Genomic DNA, 21,489 nt, shown 5'->3' with positions numbered 1-21,489 from the left:
TCAACGAGCCATTTTGGACCACTAGCCTGCCATTGACTGGATGTCTTTTGGGTGGTGGACCAGATACACATGGGACACAGCTGAGCTTGAAAAACCCAGCAGCGTTGCAGTTCTTGACACACTCAAACCAGCATGCCTGGCACCTACTACCATACCCCGTTTAAAGGCACTTAAGTCTTTTCTTGCCCATTCTCCCTCACATACACAATCCATGTCTCAATTGTCTCAAGCCATAAAATTCCTTTTCACCCACCTCCTTCCCTTCATCTTCAATGATTAGTAAGTGGATGTAACTTTAGTTCAAGATTGTTCTTAAGTACACAATTTTTTTTTGGATCTTAAGCAAAAAATAAATGTAAATGTTGTGATTTGCCCTAAGCGTACCATTATGGCATATTAAGAATGAATCTGCAATTAGATCACAATTATGTTTTGATTTCTATTTGTAGATGTCATAAAATATAATGTATATGATAAAGTCCCTTTATCATTATTATATGCTAAGCGGACATTGTGATAATATAAAAGCTTTCCTTTAAAAAGAGCAAGTAACAATAGTGCAGGTAAGTAAAGGAAAAGTAAATTAATAAATGACAAGACTAGCAAAAGGTGTAGAGTAATAACTTCCACACAAACAAATGAAATGGTAAAATTTTCAATAGTATACAGAGACAGAGAATACACAGAGATGTCAGCACCAGACAAGTTTGTATTCTGTTTTTCTTAACAATAGGGAAAGTGGAAAAAAGTAAACATACAGATGTTGACAGAATCAAAAACATCTTGGCTTTTGCATGTGGTTGTACTGCAATTATAAATTGAGCAAAACATTAAGTAGTGAATTTCCAAATTCTGGCTACACCCAAAAATAAAAAAATATAAATACAGTGGTGTAAATACAGTTCCTATTTAAGTGATTTCTTGATTGAGAACAGGTGTGGCAGTAATCAGGCCTGGGTGTGGCAAGAGAAATTGAACTCAGCTTTCCAAAGATAAACCACAGTTTTATTTATGTTTTAACAGGGGGGGCAATCACTTTTTCACACAGGGCCATGTAGGTTTGGATTTTTTTTCCCTTAATAATAAAAACCTTCATTTAAAAACTGCATTTTGTGTTTACTTGTGTTATCTTTGTCTAATATTTCAATTTGTTTGATGATCTGAAACATTTCTGTGTGACAAACATGCAAAAAAATAAGAAATCAGGAAGGGGGCAAACACTTTTTCACACCACTGTATGTCCCCATGAAAAGTTGATCACTAAGAGTTTTGTTTTAGTGGCATCCATTGAAAAAGCATTAAATATTTACATTCTGCTTATTCCACTGCATTGTCTATACATACCACTGTGAAATTTTGGGGTAACAAAAACTATAACCTTGTATACAAAAGAAAAGTATAAAGATCAGAAATCAATTATTTAAGACTTTTAAACCTCAATATTTGAAGGTGACCTGCAACCAACAGGAGTTTGAAGAGTTTACAAGTTTACTTTTTAGATGAGTATAAGGACAAAAACAATTTTAAGTTTAAATCCCCCTGAAAAATGTTTTCTAACACTGTTCATAAAAAAAAGTTTGTATAAAGGATTTAAAACCAGTTTTAGTTTCTGAGAAAAGTCATCTTTAACATCCCATGATCTAATTCATTTATGTCTTATGTCTAACAGGTATCATGCCTAAATCCCTCCAGATTTCTCCAGAAGAAATTAATGCTTTGTCCAAAGATGAGTCTGACTGCAGCGTACACAATGGTGCTTGTCACAATGTGTTATAGATGCTTTCAGTCACAATCATTCATGGCCTGCTTGCTAATGGAGATTTACTTTCAAAGTGTGCTTTACTGAAATACTCCCATTACAGACACACTTGGAAGATGGAGAGTGGTTAAATGGATATCATATCCAATGCAGCCACAGTGTTCAATGAAGAGCTTGTTGCATGAATGCCCAGAATTATTCCTCTTGTGAGATCCTTCCAGTGCCTTGCAATTACTGCTTAATAGATAAACATAAATATCTCACATTTAGATTACTTACATTAAGTTTACCAAATTAAATAAAAATCACATTAAATTGTACCACATAACCCAATAAAAGCAAGTAATGACACAACAACATATTTATTTAAAAAATTGGGAAATAAAAATTACAGACCATTAAGCATTGTTTATAAATGCTGAAAATATGTAGAAATAGTTTATTCATATTTAAAACATTCTACGAAAGTTGCAAAGAAACAGATCATTAAGCCTCATTTATTAATGAAAGAGTAACAAAACTTTACAGATCATTAAGCATTGTTTATTAATGAAAATATGCAGACATATGCTTATTTGTTGCTCAAAAATTCAATGTCACTAGAAAACTTACTTTCATGTGTTTTATGCCTTCTTAACCTTCACACTTTTACTGGGAGCCTTGGTGCTAGTTAAAGAATAGGGTATTTTTCACCTAAAGGGTGAATGTCCCAATTTTTTTTTCATACTATCCCATTTCTTGAACTAGATAAAAGTTGATTTATGTGTTTGAAGAATTTTAGGATCTCTAGATACAAAAAGTTCGAGTTAGCTGACTCGGGAATCCTGATGTGTTGTTTACCATATCACGGCATTACTACAAGACAAAGACTCCACACATCCTGTTACAGTGGAAACTCACAATAGCACAGCCCCATCAGTTTAGTGCATATTACCATGTGATCCATTACACTTCAGGTCTATTACAACACAGCCTTATTGCTGCATGGAGTGCAGAGCTTGGTGAAACAGTTGGTATTGCTGGGTTATGAGGAGACATCTCATGGTAATGTCATATACTGTAACTTTGAAATCTGAAATCTTCAAATTAGATTTTCTCAACACATTGCTATTGTGAATATGTAAAACTATGAATATTTTTATTTTGATGGTTGGGGTGGGGGAAATCCCAGAAGAGAGGTCTGAGAGTACATGGAGACTTCTAGCCTGGTCAGAAAGCATATCTTTGAGAGGAAACTGGAGCAACTAGCAAAAGCCCCATCAATATGAACAGAACATTTAAACACTGAAGACCAGGGCTGGAATCAAACCCAGGATTTATGTTCTAAAATAACATAGCAAGGTTATGCCTGCCCTTTTGCAATGATGCTGTTAAAAAGAAAACAGGGCTGTTAGTTTCTGCTAATTATGAAGAATTTAAAATTTGATGGATCCAGACATGTTTAAAAATAAATTCTTAAATCTCTGTATTCCAAAAGTAAATAGTTAAGGATTAAGACAATTCATTCAAAATTAAAAAAACGTCAATCCTGCAATTACTTAAAACACCTTTAAACAAAAAGCATCGCCCCAATTAATTTGAGGGACCCTTTTATGTTTTACAAGTATACCACCACTGAAAGCAAATGCATAAAGGCTTTGATTCATTCAGCCTGGAAAACAAAGGGCAGTGAAAAACATGCTACAGGATTGCGCTTTCTGAATCAACACATAATACCCAACTTTAAAACCACCAATGCTTTTTTTGAATGGTGCCAAATGAGTCTAGTATTATATCATACTGACACCGATGGGGTTGCTAATGGGCAGGGACTGAGTAACTCAGAATAATGGGTTGTCAAGCGCTTGCAATTTTGATGTTACTTAGAAGAGCAAATCTGCAGGGAGGCTGCCTGAGTGATGCCCTTGATTTGTTCTGTCATGTCTCCTCCTTTAACAAGGAAGCTTTAAATAGCCTAAGGCTTATCCCATTTTTGCGAAGGATTCATGTAGTAATTTATAAAAATCTATACCTTAGGCCATCGACATGAAAATGAAAAGTCATTATTAGTAAATCCGAAAATATTTCACCGCTGTCTTAACCCTGAAGGTGAACTGTTATCTACCCTTTACATTAAATTATCCTGTACTCTTTTCAAATACACAATTGGGAGACTTGACATTTTTCATTTTAAGAACCTCTTTTGGTACATTTGTATTACTGGCTTAGTTTTCATTGTCTTTATAAAGGTTCTTATCTTTATAAAGGACCACAAATGTATGATAACATATAAAGATACATCCAATAAAGAGAAATGTAATCACATAGTGATTTACATGTAGTTAAAATGGAGAATTAACAGATCATTTTTTTCAATGCATGTACATTTCTATCACTTGGAAGTACATCACGTTATTGTACCCAGTGCTTAGGTAAACTCGTTGCCTAAATTATTCAACAATGATAACAAATGAACGGTCAACTTGACAAATGAACGGTCAAGACAGTGGACACTATTGCAAATGAGTCATAAAGAGTTATTTAGTCATTTTCTCAATGGTACCATTAACAGAAAAAAGCTCCCAATACCACATCACATTTTAAAGTGGGTCATAGGAGATTAAGTAGAAAACATCGTCACCTGAGGTAACACAGATAAAGCAGTACAATTAATATTAAAGACTAACAAAGAATTCTAATCTTTGTGAAATTCAAGATTACATACTCTGGGGAATCCTAAATACACAACGGCTACATATGACAGGAGGGCATTTGACTCTTCTATCTTATTTGGTTGCTAGCATCTAATTGATCTCGGGAGCACTGACAACAAAAGACTAGGTAGCTTTTTAAAAAACTCAGACTAAATAACTTCTTGATATTTTCCATTTTAATGCATCTCCCCCTAGTTTCAGTTTGTTGTCTGTCCCCTCTCGCACTACTGATTCTGAAGAAGTCAACTGGGTAGACATTTTAAAGACCTTTGACGGTTTTAGTAGTAAAACAACACATGGCACAAGCATCAAATTAAATCTGATTTAATAATTCTACAGATCCTAATCTGACTTATATACAACAATATTTATAATGACTGCAAATCATGTTACTTGTCCTCTTCAAAAAGCCATTATTATGAAAATTGAGCAATGAAACTTGACCAGTGTAAAAACAGCACAATGAGCAAAACAATATTATGGAAACAATGGTACAAAGGGCACTAACATTACAATAATCTGAAGTAAGATACAAGATGTGAAGACGGGGTTAATTTTAAGTCCTTTCTGCATGAAGATTAGACTTCTAAGGCTTGAGTTTATGGCAGGAAGGGGGTTAACTGATAAGCATTCCAGATGCAAGCTAGGAAAACCCCTGGGGAGTTAATTCCTGACCATTTGGCCAAAAAAGCTGTAAACTGGCCAAACACGTGACCTCCCCCCTTTACCATAATAACGAGTGACATCAGAAGCGTCAAGAAAACCCTATATAAACTGGAAGTTTGTACCGGCACTTTGAACAATACTTCGCATGCAATAAACTAATCTGTTTAATTTCATTTTGGGCTCCAGAACCTTATTCTTTCTGTTACAACAAATCTAATACAAAAAAAACATTATCACACCCATTGAAACATTATTGTACCACTTCTCTATACAGGATCACGGTTCTCATTGTTCCTTTTGTATGTGTACCAGTTACCAAGATATAACAGTATTTTGGTTTAGTTGTACAAAAACACCAAATAATTTTATAATGTGGTGCCCCACATTTATATATAGTGTGTATAAAGACATTTAGTGGACATAAAACGTCCTAGGATTACAAAGCAGCAATGCTTTCTTTTTTAGTTCTAGCTGATTTAATTGAAGAACACACCTAAAGCTGCAACAACTACAGACAACTACAAAATCAAAAATGTAGTGCGCCACATCCTCAGATTGCAATCATAAATAACTGATGCTTTTGGGTAATGATTCAGAAACCTGCAAGGTGCACTCATCGTGGATGAAAGGAATACACTACATGCATGATTTGCCATGATTTGATAGCTTCAGAACTTCATTAAATTAAAAATCAAATTAAGGAGAATGCTTCTTCAACTATTACACAGTAGTAAGTAAATGCAAAGGTCAATATACATATATTTGTGAAATAACAAAATATGCATGATCGCACGCACACTGCATACTAAAACGTCACAGAATTTAGTTAATGACTTGTCTGCTATGACCTTAGAACATATGAATTGTTCTGACTTTGAGGTCCAGTTGTATGACAGACAAGTCGACTGAGTCATGTCACTATACAGTAACACTTGGTTTATGGACTAATAGGGGAGAAGGTGAGTCGGTTATTGCTGAATGTCTGTTAAATCATGAATGTTTTTAGCCCCAAAACACACTATAATAAAAGAATATATTATATATGTTTTCTGGACAACTCACATCATTAGCAATTTGTTATAGCAGGGAAAAGTCTGGGATTTCTGATTTTATAGACAAAACATTTACTTTATACCAATATAAAACCAATGTACTCATCTTAGAAATTGTGAAAAAGTGAAATGCTTAATATATAGAAGCTGCAACTGTCACTATGAATATAACACATTAGGTGTGTACAGTACATTCGTGAGGGTTCAGTTGTGAATAGCCAAATATGCATATAACCAAGTCCTCCCCTATACCTTCACATTATGTATGAGAGTATATTGTGTGCCTGGTTAAAATACATAAGTATTTTACGTGATACTTAAAGTACTAAGGAATTGGCTTTGTTAATTAAAATAACATTGTTTGAGTAAATAAAAAAACAATCATCATACATTTTTTGTAAGCGGGTAAAATAAACATGAATACCTCCTTTGTGTCCAGCCCGCACTTTCGTTTTTTGCCACTGTGATTAGCACATGCCACTGTAATGAAATAATAAAACTAACACAGTGCCTCTGAAGTCATTTCCAGCCTGTCATTTCTCCAAACACCGCTAACATAGAACCCGGAGTGTTCATTAGAAATGATAAAAACAGATAGAGCAGCAGATGCTGGGTAGTAGGTACTTGGTAAGGAGACAGGGAGAGGATCATTCACTAGCTGGATTTGACTTGCAATCCTAGTCTGCTGCACTGCTAATTTTAAAGTTGCAATTAAAAACCACCCTGCTCTGCTCTTCTTCAGTACAAGACCCCATCACCCACACCAAATCACAAATAAGTGAATTTGAGAATGTTAAATTTTCAGACAATTCAAATAAAATGAAACAGAAACACTAAGATGCCAATTAAAGTACTGTAAGTATGTTATTACTAGACAAAAAGGGCCAGTCCTGTGTGAAAGGTACTTACACTTTCATTACTTCCAGTAGAGGCCTCTCTAATCATCCTCTTTTTTGTGCCACACAAGTGAATAAAAACATACTCTTACAAAAGTTTTATACATAAATCAATGGGTGTGCTTTAAGGGATAGTTGTACAGAAAACAGATGTTCTGTTTATTATTATCACTCAAGTCCTTAAGTCCTATATACGTATAAACTGTAAAATTCAAGAAATAGGATCCCCATTAATTATTTTTTGTAGTACACAAGACGTTGCATTTTATCACAGTTCTATGCAGAGCAGAGCTTGTATAAGTGTGAGCAAATGTGTAGTTTTTTTAAAAAACATTACTACCAGCATGTGGCATAATAATTTATTTTAAGGCCAGGTGCCAAACTGGACTTAAAAGTTAAGGTGTATGCTACAGACTCTGGGATTCTCATATTAATTATATTAAGTCTTTTTTTAATGACATAAAGAAATGGAAAGGAAGATGTGGTCATTGTGAGAAATTGTAACTCCTCATATAATTGGGGAAACATATCATAATATCACAGCTACTTAACGGTTCTCTCACCTGTTTTCCTCATTTTAACATTATATTTTTACAAGAAAGATATTGCTCCTCTAGAATCAGTCCAGAATAAATAGACCATGTTATGCATTTTTAAGGTAAAAGAACATTTTTTTTCTTGAACACAGATTACTAGGAGGTACCTTGGTTTAAGTATTCAGAGGTCCCATGCATTGACAAACTTAACCCTGTACAGAGTCAACAGTATTAATACATACCAGAAGACAGAAATGAAAACTAAGGGAAAGTGGTTTCAAAACTGGAACAGGAACAAGCTCCTTAGTCACATTGTTAAAGCTGAAACAAGTTAAGAATCAATTGGAAAAAAATGCTCAGTTCACTTTGCTGGGATGCAAACCTTTCTTCCATCCCCCCATTCCGTTGATCGATGCCAGTCCATTACAGGGCACATAAAGACACAGTCATGCACACATTCACACCAGGGCCAATCTTCCAGAAGTCAATTAACCTACCAATACTGTGGGAGGAAACCCATGCAATCTCGGGGACAACATACAATCTCCATGCAGAGAGCACCCAAGGTCAGATTTAGGTCAGATACAAGGAGTAAGATTTTAAAAAAGTAAAAGCAAAGTTGTTATCTGAAGTAATACTAAAATTTAAAATATTCAAGGTACCTTCTAATGACAAATAATTTATTAGGGAAAACCTTCCACGAAAGCAAAAATCCAAGTAAAATACAATACAGAATTCTAGTTTCATACAGTGCTATGGTCTCTTTTGCCTATATCTATAATTTCTCATTCTCTGCCCGACATCCCACTTTCATTTTATTTTCTACTTTCTTTTTCAACTCTGATCCTTTTTTCCCCTTTTATTTTCTTCATTACATAAATGATTCGCATGCATCCCTACCTTAAACCCCTAAAACAGATTTTCACCATTTTAACAAGAAACACAACAAGCTAGATTGGTCTTGTTTCTAACATTTCTTATATTCTCCTTGAACCTTATGTCAGGTCCATTATACATTGTTTTCCAATATCGCATCAAGCAAAAATGATGTTTCAATGCGTCTGTAAGATCTTTTTAAAGGTAGAAATGAGGTTTTGATTGCACACAAAAAAATGTATTGACCCACAAAATATTTTCTCTACAGAAGTCTCAATTAGAAGGCTGAACAATTAAGTGGAAGACTGAAAATATTTAAAATTGATTAAGTTTTTCATGGATTGTTACAATGGATATGAGACAGAATAAATCCAAGAACTTCCAGGCACCCTGGACAAAATTGGCCATTTCAAAGTACTTTTAAGACCTTGAATTTACAAATTAAAAATTCTAGGCCTCGAATGTTTTTCAAGGACCTGTGTAGAATCTAACCCTAAACAAATGGAGAAGATTGCTGGAGGACAGTGTCTTTTTTCCTACTATTATTTAAGCTGTGCAGCTGTCATGTTTGCTTCTACACTAAGTAATTGCAAAGCTCTCTGAAATGTAGCCAAGGTAATGCAAAAAGAAAGGGTGCCATAAAGAATACAGCATTGTATCAATGGAGCTAGAAAATTGGATTCTTTTGAGTTTAATAATAGATAAGCCATAATGCACTTCATCCCTCAAGAAAATGGAGAAAAATATTAAAGGAATGATCATGAAAATAAACAGACTAATACAAGCTCTCACTACAAATCAAACATCTTCTTGGAGGTCATGAAGTCAGAAAACAAACTGTTCAGTAAAATTCTAAACAGAATGCAATTGAGAAGAATCCAAAGTAACAAGACATCATTACTTTAATAAGCCCATAACTAGGATGGCAACTTTCTAAGTTTATGTTTTGGATTGCTTTCAAAATGATAACTAGTCAATACAATGACGCACTTAATTTTTTCGCCACTTGAAAACGTCTTAGTATGCTAACAATCAATTTAGAGTATTGTAAGATATAAATGTACTGAGAAAATGCAAACAATAGTCATTCAGCTCCTGTACTAATACAAAAAGCTCTCTCCTGAACTGATTAACTGAAGTGATTGAAGCCCATGCTAGATCTAATATGAATGTCTAAAAATGAATAATTATATGAACGTTATCAGGACAAACAGAAGAGCTCCCAGAAGAGCACTAGCCTACTGGGTGAAAAAAACTTACACAAATCAAACCAGCCTGAATAACAATGTGCTATTTAAAAATAGTTTTAAGTTAGTCTGTTAGTCTGGATGTTTTATATACGCAATAACAGATTTGCATTACGCAGTACTAGAATTTAGCTTTACCTATTCACTTCTACTGTGAATCAAAATCCCCTTACCTGTGTATGCAGTTCTTTAACTCCAGGTACGCCATACCTGCAGCAGCATCTAAAGCAAACTTTACCAGCTGTTTTGTTTTTAGATCTTCTTTTTTCTTCCTAAGAAAGGACAAGAAATCCCCCCCTAAAAGGGAAAAAAATGATGCACATAATCAGGTTTCATAGAACTCATATTGCTCAAGAGTGAGTTATGTGCTAAATAGAGATATCAGTTCACTTTTTGTTTTCTTTACCAACACAAATTGAGTCAAACGGTTATTTTAATTTACACTGCAGACTTATGGCCTAGTGTTAGCCTGCTTTTAATTTGCAATATTTTGAATTCTTTTAAGTTGACTGTTAATATCCATGTGTATTTCACCTTAACCTGGTTTCACATGAAGCTTGAATTTTACCTTTACAGACAATGTGCTGTACATATATTGCAATATTTTTCAATTTGATCATAACTTCCTTGTGGGAACACAACTGCTGTTATGGCCCTGAGCAGGATATTTCACTAACATTGTAACTGTGAATGACCAGCTGTATAAATGTGAACTCTTCCATTGTGATGGGAGATTATTGTTATCTAAGTCATCATTGCAAATGAAAATTTATTCTTGATTGTTGTAGATTGTTAAATAAAGGATCAAAACTAATTTTTGCAATATTATGGCAACTTCAATGTGACTTGCAGAGGAGAGTAAGACTTCAGAAGCCGTAGCCATTTCAACACTTTTGTTTTTTGTCAGGTGTGGGCAATATATCTAAAAATATTCAGAAAGAAATCTGTGCTGCTAACATAACATAATAAGCTAGTTACAGTATCTTTGAGCATTACACAAAGCCTGTCAGAGCTGCAGACAATAAACTAGGGTGGTATTATAAAGGGGTGTAATTATACATTGAAGCAAAACTATTTCAAAGGAAAGACTGGCAATCATAAGAAAGATGGACATATGGCCAATTATGTTTGTTTCTAGATGAGGACAGAATTATAAAGGGGACTGCAGTCCTTGGTTGCCCCAGGAGCATAGCAACATTCTCATGCAACTGCATTCGAACACACTTTGGTCGTTACTCTATCATTTCTCCTACCAGTGCACCCTATCATCTAATTGATCTCCTCTATTTAATACAATTTAAGCCACTTGATTGGTGCTCTGACATTCTGAGCTATTTTCAAGAAGTGCTACACTTTGTCTCTGCTCTGAGAACACGTCAACCCGAGACCTGAGACCCGTGTTCTAGCAACCGATCCACAGGCATTTTCCCCAACCGAGACCCGAGTTCTAGCAACCGATCCAGAGGCAGTTTCCCCAACTGCCTGCTTTTAATGTTGATAACTCCTTCCCTCTGTCTGTTATAATCCATTCACAATCCCATTCCTTTCGCCTGTTTGCAGCAAGTCCTGAGTGCTTTGACCACTTAGCTGTGGAGGATCACCGAGTCCCTGCAATTGGATCCCTATCTGTCTTTAACCATGGCAGTCTGCAACACCAAAACCCAACTACGTTGTAACCAGGGGCACACATAGTTTCTTTTATGTATTATGGAATTTTAGTTTTTGTTTAGAAACATTTTTATATTATAATAGGTTTTCTGTTGACTATAATGCAGCACCAGTACAAAGAAGCAATGATATAATTGGCAGATGGTAATTGTCAATATAATTAATTTTGTGAGGCAGCAGATCATAGACGGGAAAAACTATTTTAAAATGTTAGCAACTAGTGTACGTGAAGGATTTGGGGAGGATGAAAATTTGTAAGGTAACAAAAGAAGAATAACAATGTTGAATGTAAAGGAAAATCTATAGTATTCAGAGGTATTTAAGGATTTAGAAGAACAAAATATAATTAAAATTAAACACAATATAAAAGAAAAAACAATTTGGTGAGATAAGGTTGTTACTCAAGTGATCAAGATCACTCTTTTTGAAACTGTATGCTGGAAGATTCAACTTGGATGAAAGTCAAGGGAGGTGGGCTTCGCCTTTAGGTACAAGTTGAAAAGGGGCATGAATTACAGGAAGAGAGTTGGAGACTGACATGATGGCATTTTGAGTGGATATGGGACAGTGGTGTGATCTCAAAGCTGAACATTGGTATGAAGGACAGCAGATGATTGTGGTAACCAAACAGAAGAACCTGAGAGACAGAAGCTGAGGTTAGAGGCTTGTGCAGTATCAGATTCAGTGAACATGGAAGCACTGCAATTACACATTGGGCGTGCTCGTCTCCTTTTGGCAGAGCAGTGGCACTGTGGCTAAGAATCTGCACCTGTGGCTGGAAGGTTGCCTGTTCAAATCCTGCGGCCGGCAGAGGAATCCTACTCCATCGGGCCCTTGAGCAAGGCCCTTAACCCCAGCTGGTCCAGGGGTGCTGTATAAATGGCTGACCCTGCATTCTGACCCCAAGTTTCTCTCCCTGTCTGTGTGTCTCATGGAGAGCAAGCTGGGGTATGCAAAAAGACAAATTCCTAATGCAAGAAATTGTATATAGCTAATAAAGTGATCTTATCTTAAAAACTATTTTTCAAGCCAGTCAGTCAAAAAGGGGAGTGGCTCACTTTTGACAGTGGGTCAAATGATCTTAGTAGTGGAACATTTGTAGGCTCTATTTAGAAAGAAGAATCGAACAGACAAAGAACAAGATATTTCATACATTTACTGAAAAATATAAATGGAGAATTTTCAGTTTCAATTTAGACTGCAAAAAAGCATAATAATGGTTTTAGAAACAAAATAGTGCAGAGAAGCCAATGAAACAGAAGAAAGAGGTAAGTGCAATTGGGGATTCTGGAGCTAATCAACTGTCTTGTTGCAAGGAGCACAATACCATACAACATCAGAAAAAAGTTCTAGTTCATTTCAATGCCACATAGTGCAAGTTAATAAAACAAGTTTAATCTACTTTATAACGATCATATAGAAAGAACAGAAGATCTATGAGGATAGAGCCTTTGTGTTTAGGCCTCTCAGAGCGTTATACAGTTTTTAAAAGCACCTCTAATGCAAATCTAATAATAAGGCATTACATAAAAATATAAAGTACTTTTTATGTAATTCCTTTAACTAGATTTGCATTTGAGTTGATTATAATCACAAGAAAAATGTTCAATTACAATGCAAACCTGCAAGTTGTTAAAAAAGGCAGCGAAAAATAAAAGCAGCTTGGTTAACCATATGTAAAGAATATATGCAGATGCAGAAATTGTTAGTATTCAAAAGCGCATGGATGACAGAATTTAATGTTACAGAGTTTGAGCATCAATACTACATTTTGGTGTATCCAATGAATCAATAGGGTGATTTAGGAGGAGGCTAAAGTGCTGGCAACATGTTATTAATCTTGGTGGTGGAGACAAGGAGAGGATTAAACAGCAGCACATAGCGAGTAAGAAGCAAGGTAACTGTACTGGGTAAAAACAATTTAGGGAGCAGACTACATTCCCAAAAATGTGAAAAAAAAGTGGAAGATTTATTTTCTTTTTCTCAGGTGACATTGATAGAAATAATAAGGATTAACCATCCATCCATTTTCTTATCACTTCATCCAATACAGGGCTGTGAGTGAGCTGATGCCTATCGTAGCAAGCAACAGGCTCAAGGTGGGGTACACCCTTAATGGGACACCAGTCCTGCAAAGGGCACGCACAGACATAGACACGCACACACAAGGGCCCATTTCCCCAGAGGTCAATTAACGTACCAGTATTTCTTTGGACTGTGAGAGGAAACCGGAGCACTTGGTGAAATGTCATATGAACACTGGGGGAACACACAAACTTCAAGCAGAGAGCAACACAGGTTCAGGACTGAACCCACTATAGCACAACAGATAGAAACCTATATTTATAGGAAGCTGCTATGATCAGCAAACCACACCTTGTGTATAAAGATAAGGATGTCATTTTGGGATGAACATTGATCGGCTTAATATTTAAGCCATGTTTGAAGAGCACTTATTTGGAAAATGATACTGTTCTTGCTAGAAGAGAAAAGGAAGAAGCTGTAGCTAACGCACTGGCCATAGCCATGTGGTACCTGAACAAAGCAGAATGCATTAATAAAAACTGATGGCTGATTTACAGCACAAAGATACAAGAATGATGGGTGCTTCTCATAGTAGAGAGAATTACAAATACTCAGTGTAGAGTGTAATGCAAATTGATATCTACAACATAATACATTTGTGCATTTGTATGCTCAATCGTAATATGTTTGTAGTGAACATGTCAAATGAATCACATCAAAGAGATTACTTCAGGGAAAAACTTCATAACAGACGTCTGTTAGAAATGATTGTATATCAGGTAAAATAGTTCTATTTTACAGTGCTGTAGTGGAGTAGTGTAGTGTAGCACAGTAGTGATGAGAAAAAGTTTATGAACCATCAGTATTATTATAGGAATTTCAATTTCTTACCATAATACCCTTGTTTTATTAAAATTGTCAAGTTCGCCAAAGAGTATTTGCACAATCCACAAGACCACTATAAAAACGTGCTCTGCATAGAAGAGTCAAAATGGCCACAATGAAAAATGTTTTGTGTGGTGAAAACCAAACACGGCCTTCCAACAAAAGAACCTCATCATGACCATCAAACTTGGTGTTGGGCTGTTTAATCTGCCAAAGTATCCAGATGGTTTGCCATCACTGTTGTAACCACGAATTTGGCGTCTGTGCCAACAAATTCTACAAGAGAACATCAGTCCAACCATTCAGAAGCTGAGCCTAAGGTGGTTCACCAGCAAGACAATAATCCTAAACATACTAGCAGATCTATAACAGAATGGATGTAAAAGAACAAATTTCGCATCTTGGATTGGTCTGAACCTTAACCCCATGAAAATAATACAGCAGGACACTTGCATTTGAAAGAGTAGCTGCAACTCTGTATAAGTGGTTTTGATTTATTGTTTTTTTAAATGAGGTGGTGGAGTCAGACAAGAGTAGTCGAAATCAAGCTCCAAGTAGACATCAATAAGTACTAGGGGATATAAGCAGGAGGGAACAGGCAAAAGGAGAATGGCAAGCTGGCAGATTCACGCATGCAGTGATAGTGCAGCAAGTACAGGAACAAATCAGAATATGACCTGGAATTATAACCTGGATTGAGAACTGAAGTCTTTCTTCTGAACATGTGTGCCCAACTCTAATTAAATTCAAATGTCTTACAACAGTATTTATTGTTGACCTTTTTGACATCTTTGACTCATAAAGTTAATTTTGTGTATTAAAGTTCTGCTTAAAATATTCAAGGTAAAAAAAAAACTTACATCATGTGCGTGATGTACAAAATGAAACATAATTAAAAGGGGATGAATACTTTTACAAAGCACTGTATGTCATGCAGTGAAAAGACTTAATGCAGACTATCCTGAAACATCTGTATGTGGTATGATCCTATTAAGGGTCAAGTTTGACACCATATTCAATGATGCACAAAGGAATATGCAATTTTTCAGGAAAGGACAATGCTCTATCCATGCCAGGTCTTCTTTGTTGTTAAATATTTCAATACAATTATCAAAATCAACACAATTATCAAGTTATGACATAATATAGCTACAAAAACGAAACAATATAATGTGTGAGAATGTGTGAGTGTGGTGTGTTTAAAGCACAAAGTCAGTTCCTAACCTCTAAGGTAAATACTCATCATGTTGACAAGGTGTGCTAATTAAATTCATCTCATACATTTTTTATACACTTTTTGTAATAGATTACAAACCTGATAATTTCCCTCCATGATGATACCACCTTTTGTCTACCTACTGTTTTGTCATCTGGTATAGATGTGATATTTTTTTTGCTGGGTTTATCCACTTTTGTGTGGTAAACTGGAGGAAAAGGCTTAATGAAAAAATCTTTGTGAGTAAACACCTCCTTGACATGAGCAACAACTATAGCAGCTTTCTTCAGAAAAAAAAAGTTGGTAATTATTTATTTATGGCTCTAATTAATTCAGCATGTCAAAGCACAGCCAACAACTTTTATTTGAAAATAACAGCTTCCTTCCTCTCCTTAACAATTACCATATTTGTACTTTACCAAGTTTCTGTTTGACATATAATGAACTCAATTCATTATCTGACTATGAAACATAAAAACTATGAGTGCGGATGCTCTGGAAGGTTACTGGGGATTTCCCTCTGCAATATTTGCTCCAATTATTTTTTTTATAAAACACAGATTTAGTTTGGCTAATATCGCTGATTTCTATCTTAAAATGCCTGGAATAATATGACATTCATTAGGTGAACTGTTAAAATATAATGAATAAACTTATCTTAGAAAAAAAAGATCTCATAAAGGCAATAAACACAGCACTGTTCTGTGGGACTCACAAGATTAAGTTAAAACAGCAAAATACTCCATAACTTGTGGAATTGACTTACACAAAAGAAAACTATAGCAAATATTAAAATACATATTTAATTAAAGTAACTCACAACTACTGTTAATGTATTTATAATAAATAATAAGCAATTTAAAAATCAATTAAACTATCAAAGCAGCAATGAGAAGAAAATCAGACATGCAGGACTATAGACTTTTAACCACACACAAAATGAAAAAGTAATTTACCTGGTACAAGTTCCATTACGATGTAAATAGGTTGCCTCTGTGTGCAAACTCCTATTAACTTCACAATATTTGGGTGATCATACTGCTTAAGTATCCTGTTAAGAGGCAAGATGCAAAAGGAGTCACACATCTATGAATTGTCATTATTTGAAGAGTGCAATGGATATCCCATGAATAAACAATTTTGAAGAAACACACAATCTGGAACTCCCACACTTCAAATTACTATAGTATAGAAACTTGAAATCGATTTACCACAGCTCATTCTTATAATGAAATTCTGTTCTCCTGAAGCGTAAACTTCAAACACGATCAACTGTATATCCAATCAACTGCCAGGGAGTTTCCATTTCTTAGCTAACACTATTTTTGGTTTTAAAATTAAAACTATAAAAAATATGTGTCACGAAGGGGGCAAGAAAAGTTGTTCACAAAATACAATATGGTGTCAAGTACAGAAGTCAAGGGATATATACTGTTTATGTAGGGATAGAAGTTGGCATCCACATAATTAGCAACCCTAATCAAAGAAAGAACTATGTTAATTCACCAAAGGCAATAACATCTCCTATTATACTGATGCCAATATAAGTTAACCTCCTAATATTGATTGAGTCATTTAAGCATCTTTCTGGGAATTATTCAGTCCTACATATGATCCCCACTTCAGTAACATAGGAATAGAGCAACTACATTACACACTAAGGGCCATATCTTTTTGTTGTAATTCCAGCAGTCAACTACAAATACTTTTTTTCCAATTTTTAAAATGTTAAAATTATTTATGGCTCTAATGAATTCAGCACATCAAAGCACAGCCGACGACATTTATCTGAAAACAGCTTCCATCCTCTATCCATCTAAATGATTACCATATTTTGACTTTACCAAGTTTCTGTTTGACATATAATGCACCCAATGGGGCATCATAATTCCGTATATAACGTTAACCTTATGCTCCTGCTAATGTAACCTTCCAATTTCTTGCCAAGGATATGTACCAGGGGTTTACAAAGTACTTTGTGTTACACATTAATCTGAGATGCATCGTGTACTAGATTTAGAATGATGTTAGTTTTTAATTTTTATTAAACACATTTTCTGCTTACTTAACGCTTAACTACTGCATTGTATTTTATTTCAAGTAGATATACAGTACACAATTCATGAATAGAATTTTTGTGAGGTTTCCATAGAGGTCAGTAAACTTTTTATAATAAATAGGGTACTCTACCCTTCTTAGGCTTCTGGAAAAACACTTACACCAGCTGACTTCCAACACTGAATGTTTGATATTTATCTTCTCACACATATTTCAAAAGGTTGTTTACTCAATAAACTGTCCTAAACAAAAACGGTATCCTTTGTTATCCTTTGCAACAATAAATGTGGCTGTATAGGAACATATAGAGGTGGTTTATAGAGGTGGTTCTAAAACTGCAGTGAATTTTGCAGTTAAAAATAATCCTAAAGTATTTCCTTAAAAAACAGTGTGCTAAATTGTAGTGGCTATAGTGATATGATTTAGTATGTTACAATTATTCTGTAAATATTAAACTGTAGTAGATACTGTCTTCTTTTCTTTATATTGTTGTAACTGAGAGTATTTTAAAGCTGCTTAGTGATGGCAATAAATGTCAGCTAAACACGTTGGCACTGAATCACTGCATGGAAACAATTAACCTACTCACCTGGCTTCTGATAAGAATTTTATTTTCAGCTCCTGGGGTAAGTCTTCTTTACATGTTTTTACTGCAACGGGAGTTTTGTCTTTCAGTGTTCCCTTAAATACTTCACCGAAATTACCCTAACAAAAAAAAAAACTAGTTATCCATCCATTTTCTGATCTTATCCCGCACACAGCAGTTGCAAGGTCTGATATACTCTTGATGGTACGCCTGTCCATCACAGGGCAAGCACAGCCATAATTATGCACACCTCACACTAGAACAAATTTTCCAAAAAGACAATTAACCCACCAGTATGTCTTTGGACTGTGGGCGGAAACCGGAACATCTGGACGAATCCCACGCGAACACGCAGAAAAGGTAAAAATCACGCAGATAGCACCCCATGGCCGGAATTCAATATATCACATACAAAGTGAATATGTTTTAAGTCCCAAACAATTATTACCAATACCAATATAATGTCAATTTAGGATTTATTTGTCAGCTGTTTAATTAATTCAAAGAGCACACAAATGTAACATTAAATCATTTGTGGTTGAAAATTAGCCATTCTCACATAGCCCCTGAAAATGTCTAAAAGGTAAATGGACTGAATGCAAGGTCATGGGTTTGGATTCAGGACAGTAGATAATAAGCTTCCCTGATTAATAGTCAGGACCTCAAATGTGACCTGATGACTGATTTTGGTTGCTTCTGAAGCAGGTTCTGTGTAAAGAAGCATTACACCTTGTCAAAGTATTAAATGTACAGCTGAATGACATTTGGATTAATTAGAAATAAATTGGGCACTACTCCTAGATCAGTTTATACAACAGTTTACAATCAGCTTTTCATCAAGTGACTAGGGCTGAAAGCCTCGGGATAGGATAGTACTTTAAACTGAATTCTGTCAAAGTAAAAATACTTACTTTGCCCAGTAGCTCTGCGAGTATTACATCTTCATGATTAAGAATCCATTTCTTATCCTAAAACAACAAAAGTCTCATTTAGGAACAAATTCCTAAAGCTAAAGTGCATTATACATATATTTGTGTTTGTTACACATAATCACAGTATCTATAAGCACATTTTAAAATACATTGTGGGATATTAATGATGACAAAAAGCAACACCCTAAGTGTTCAAAGTTAATAAATAACAGATTACATAACATTTTGGTTGTTGTGGTCTTGTACATGTATACATTTGTGAAAGAACTCCAGTGTGGATCAAGGTGCTTCATAAATCAATGTGGTATCAGGCATCATGAAACATATGTATCCCGCATATCACATTAACCTTATGTGCCTGCAAACAATCTTCCTATTTCTTGCTTAGGATCTGTAGTGGAGGTCTATAAGTAGGTTCTTTGTTTTCAACATTAGTCTGTGATGCATCAAGTATTAGATTTAGAATGATGAATTTTAGTGCATCAGACCAAATGCATCAGGAACACCCACATTTCAGAAGATTCTGATAAGTTTTACTTTTTTCATATTTAAATTCTAACTACAGTGGTGAGAAAAAGTTCGTAAACAATTTGCTGTATCTGTAATCTGTATTCCTGAAGTATCTGATCCTAAAATGTGATCTGATCTTTACATCTGTCATAATAATTGATCAACATCATCTGATTAAACCAATAACACCCAAACAATTGTACTTTTTCTCATCTATACTGAACACACTGTTTAAACATTCACTGTCTATGATGGAAAAATTATCTGAATTAGTAAGTGGTAGAAACTCTTTTAGCAGCAACGACCTTAACAAAACACTTCCTGTAGCTGCTGATCAGTCCTGCACATCAGTTTGGCCCATTTCTCTTTATAGAACAATTTAAATTCATTGATATTTTTGGGATGTCTTGCATGAACGGCATGCTTCAGGTCATGCCACAGCATTTCAATTGGGTTAAGGTCAGGGCATTCCAAAATGCAAAATTTTACAGCCATTCTGTAGATTTACTTCTGTGTTTACAATGATTGTCCTGCTGCATGACCTGGCTTCAGATCTCAGACAGATATTCTGACATTCTCGTGTCGAATTTGCTGATACAATTTGGAATTCATTGTTCCCTCAATGATTGCAAGCCGTCCAGCCCTGAGGTTGCTAAGCAGCCATGATGCTTCCACCACCGTGCTTCTTGGTTTGGATGATGTTTTTGTGTTAGTATACAGTTGTTTTTTCTTTCAAACATAACGTTGCTTATTTACACCAAAAAGTTCCACTTTGGTCTCATCTGTCCATAGAACACTGTTCCATAGTTCTGTGAAACATCCAGGTTTCCCCAAAGTTGGAAAGCTTTTTGACAAAATTCAGATGGGCGGCAATGTTGGTTTTTGGAGAGCAGTGGTTTTCTCTATGGGGTTCTCTCATGTTCAGTGCTTTCCTTATTGCGGACTCATGAACACAGACATTAACCAGTGCAAGAAACACCTGCAGATCCTCAGCTGTTACCCTAGGGTTCTTTATCATCTCCTTGAGCATTGTACGGCGCAATGCAGTGATTTTTGTTGGATGGCCTCAACAAGGGAGAGTACTAGTGGAACTGAATTTCTTCCATTTGTACACTATCTGCATGACTATAGATTGATGTAGGCCTAAGTTTTTAGATTTTTTAATACCTATTTTCAGCCTTATAACTTAACATAACATAACATCACTTTATTAGCCATATACAATTTATAAGGATCAACAACTCTTCTGAGATCCTGTGAAACCTCTTTTGTTCGAGGCATGTTTCACTTTGACAAATCTGTGTTGTAAAGAGCAGGTTCTGTTTGTAACCAATCATTGTGGGTTATTTTATAGGGCAGGGCACCACAACTGGTCATTATCCTAGAGGTTCACATACTTTTTTAATGTTATTTGTTTAATCACATTGAATTTATCTATTATAATGATTTATATGAAGATCAGATCACACTATAGGAGCAATTAATATAGATTATTCCAAAGGGTTTACAACCTTTTTTCTCACAACTATACAGGCTCATAGAGTTTATCTTTTAAAATCCACATTCTGAGCATTCTGTTGTAGCAGTTATGTGGTGAAAGGATTAGATGTTTTTTAACTTTTTTTTTCCCCACAAGGAAGGAATCCATAACTGATAAAAATGAATACATCATAAACGTTTGCAAAACTATGAATAACTCCTCTGTTGCACTTTGCTTTTCATTATTATATTTTCTCATCAGAATAATCTTAAGTCAGTCAGTTTCTGGTATCTATTTGAGTCTAGGTATAGCAAGAAATCTTTTTGATACCGTGACTCCTTTTCTATCTTTGAGTTACATTCTGCAGTGTGAGGTATGGCAGCTTCTTCCATAAAAATATTGTC

General features: G+C 35.1%; 1 protein-coding gene across 2 annotated transcripts in view; it reads right to left on the bottom strand.

The window, feature by feature from the left end:
- Positions 1-21,489, bottom strand: part of fer (fer (fps/fes related) tyrosine kinase) — a 136,535-nt gene that overhangs the window by 16,910 nt on the left and 98,136 nt on the right. For both annotated transcript variants that reach the window (XM_088629341.1, XM_088629342.1), the window contains 4 exons: positions 19,075-19,131; positions 18,167-18,282; positions 16,476-16,570; positions 9,899-10,022 (listed from right to left, as the gene is read on the bottom strand). In XM_088629341.1, coding sequence (XP_088485467.1) covers positions 9,899-10,022; positions 16,476-16,570; positions 18,167-18,282; positions 19,075-19,131 — 392 coding nt within the window. The remainder of the gene's footprint in view (positions 1-9,898; positions 10,023-16,475; positions 16,571-18,166; positions 18,283-19,074; positions 19,132-21,489) is intronic.

Source organism: Lepisosteus platostomus, chromosome 4, assembly GCF_059453375.1.
Source record: "Lepisosteus platostomus isolate fLepPlt1 chromosome 4, fLepPlt1.hap1, whole genome shotgun sequence".
NCBI lineage: Eukaryota > Metazoa > Chordata > Actinopteri > Semionotiformes > Lepisosteidae > Lepisosteus > Lepisosteus platostomus.
This window is presented reverse-complemented; position numbering and strand designations above follow the sequence as displayed.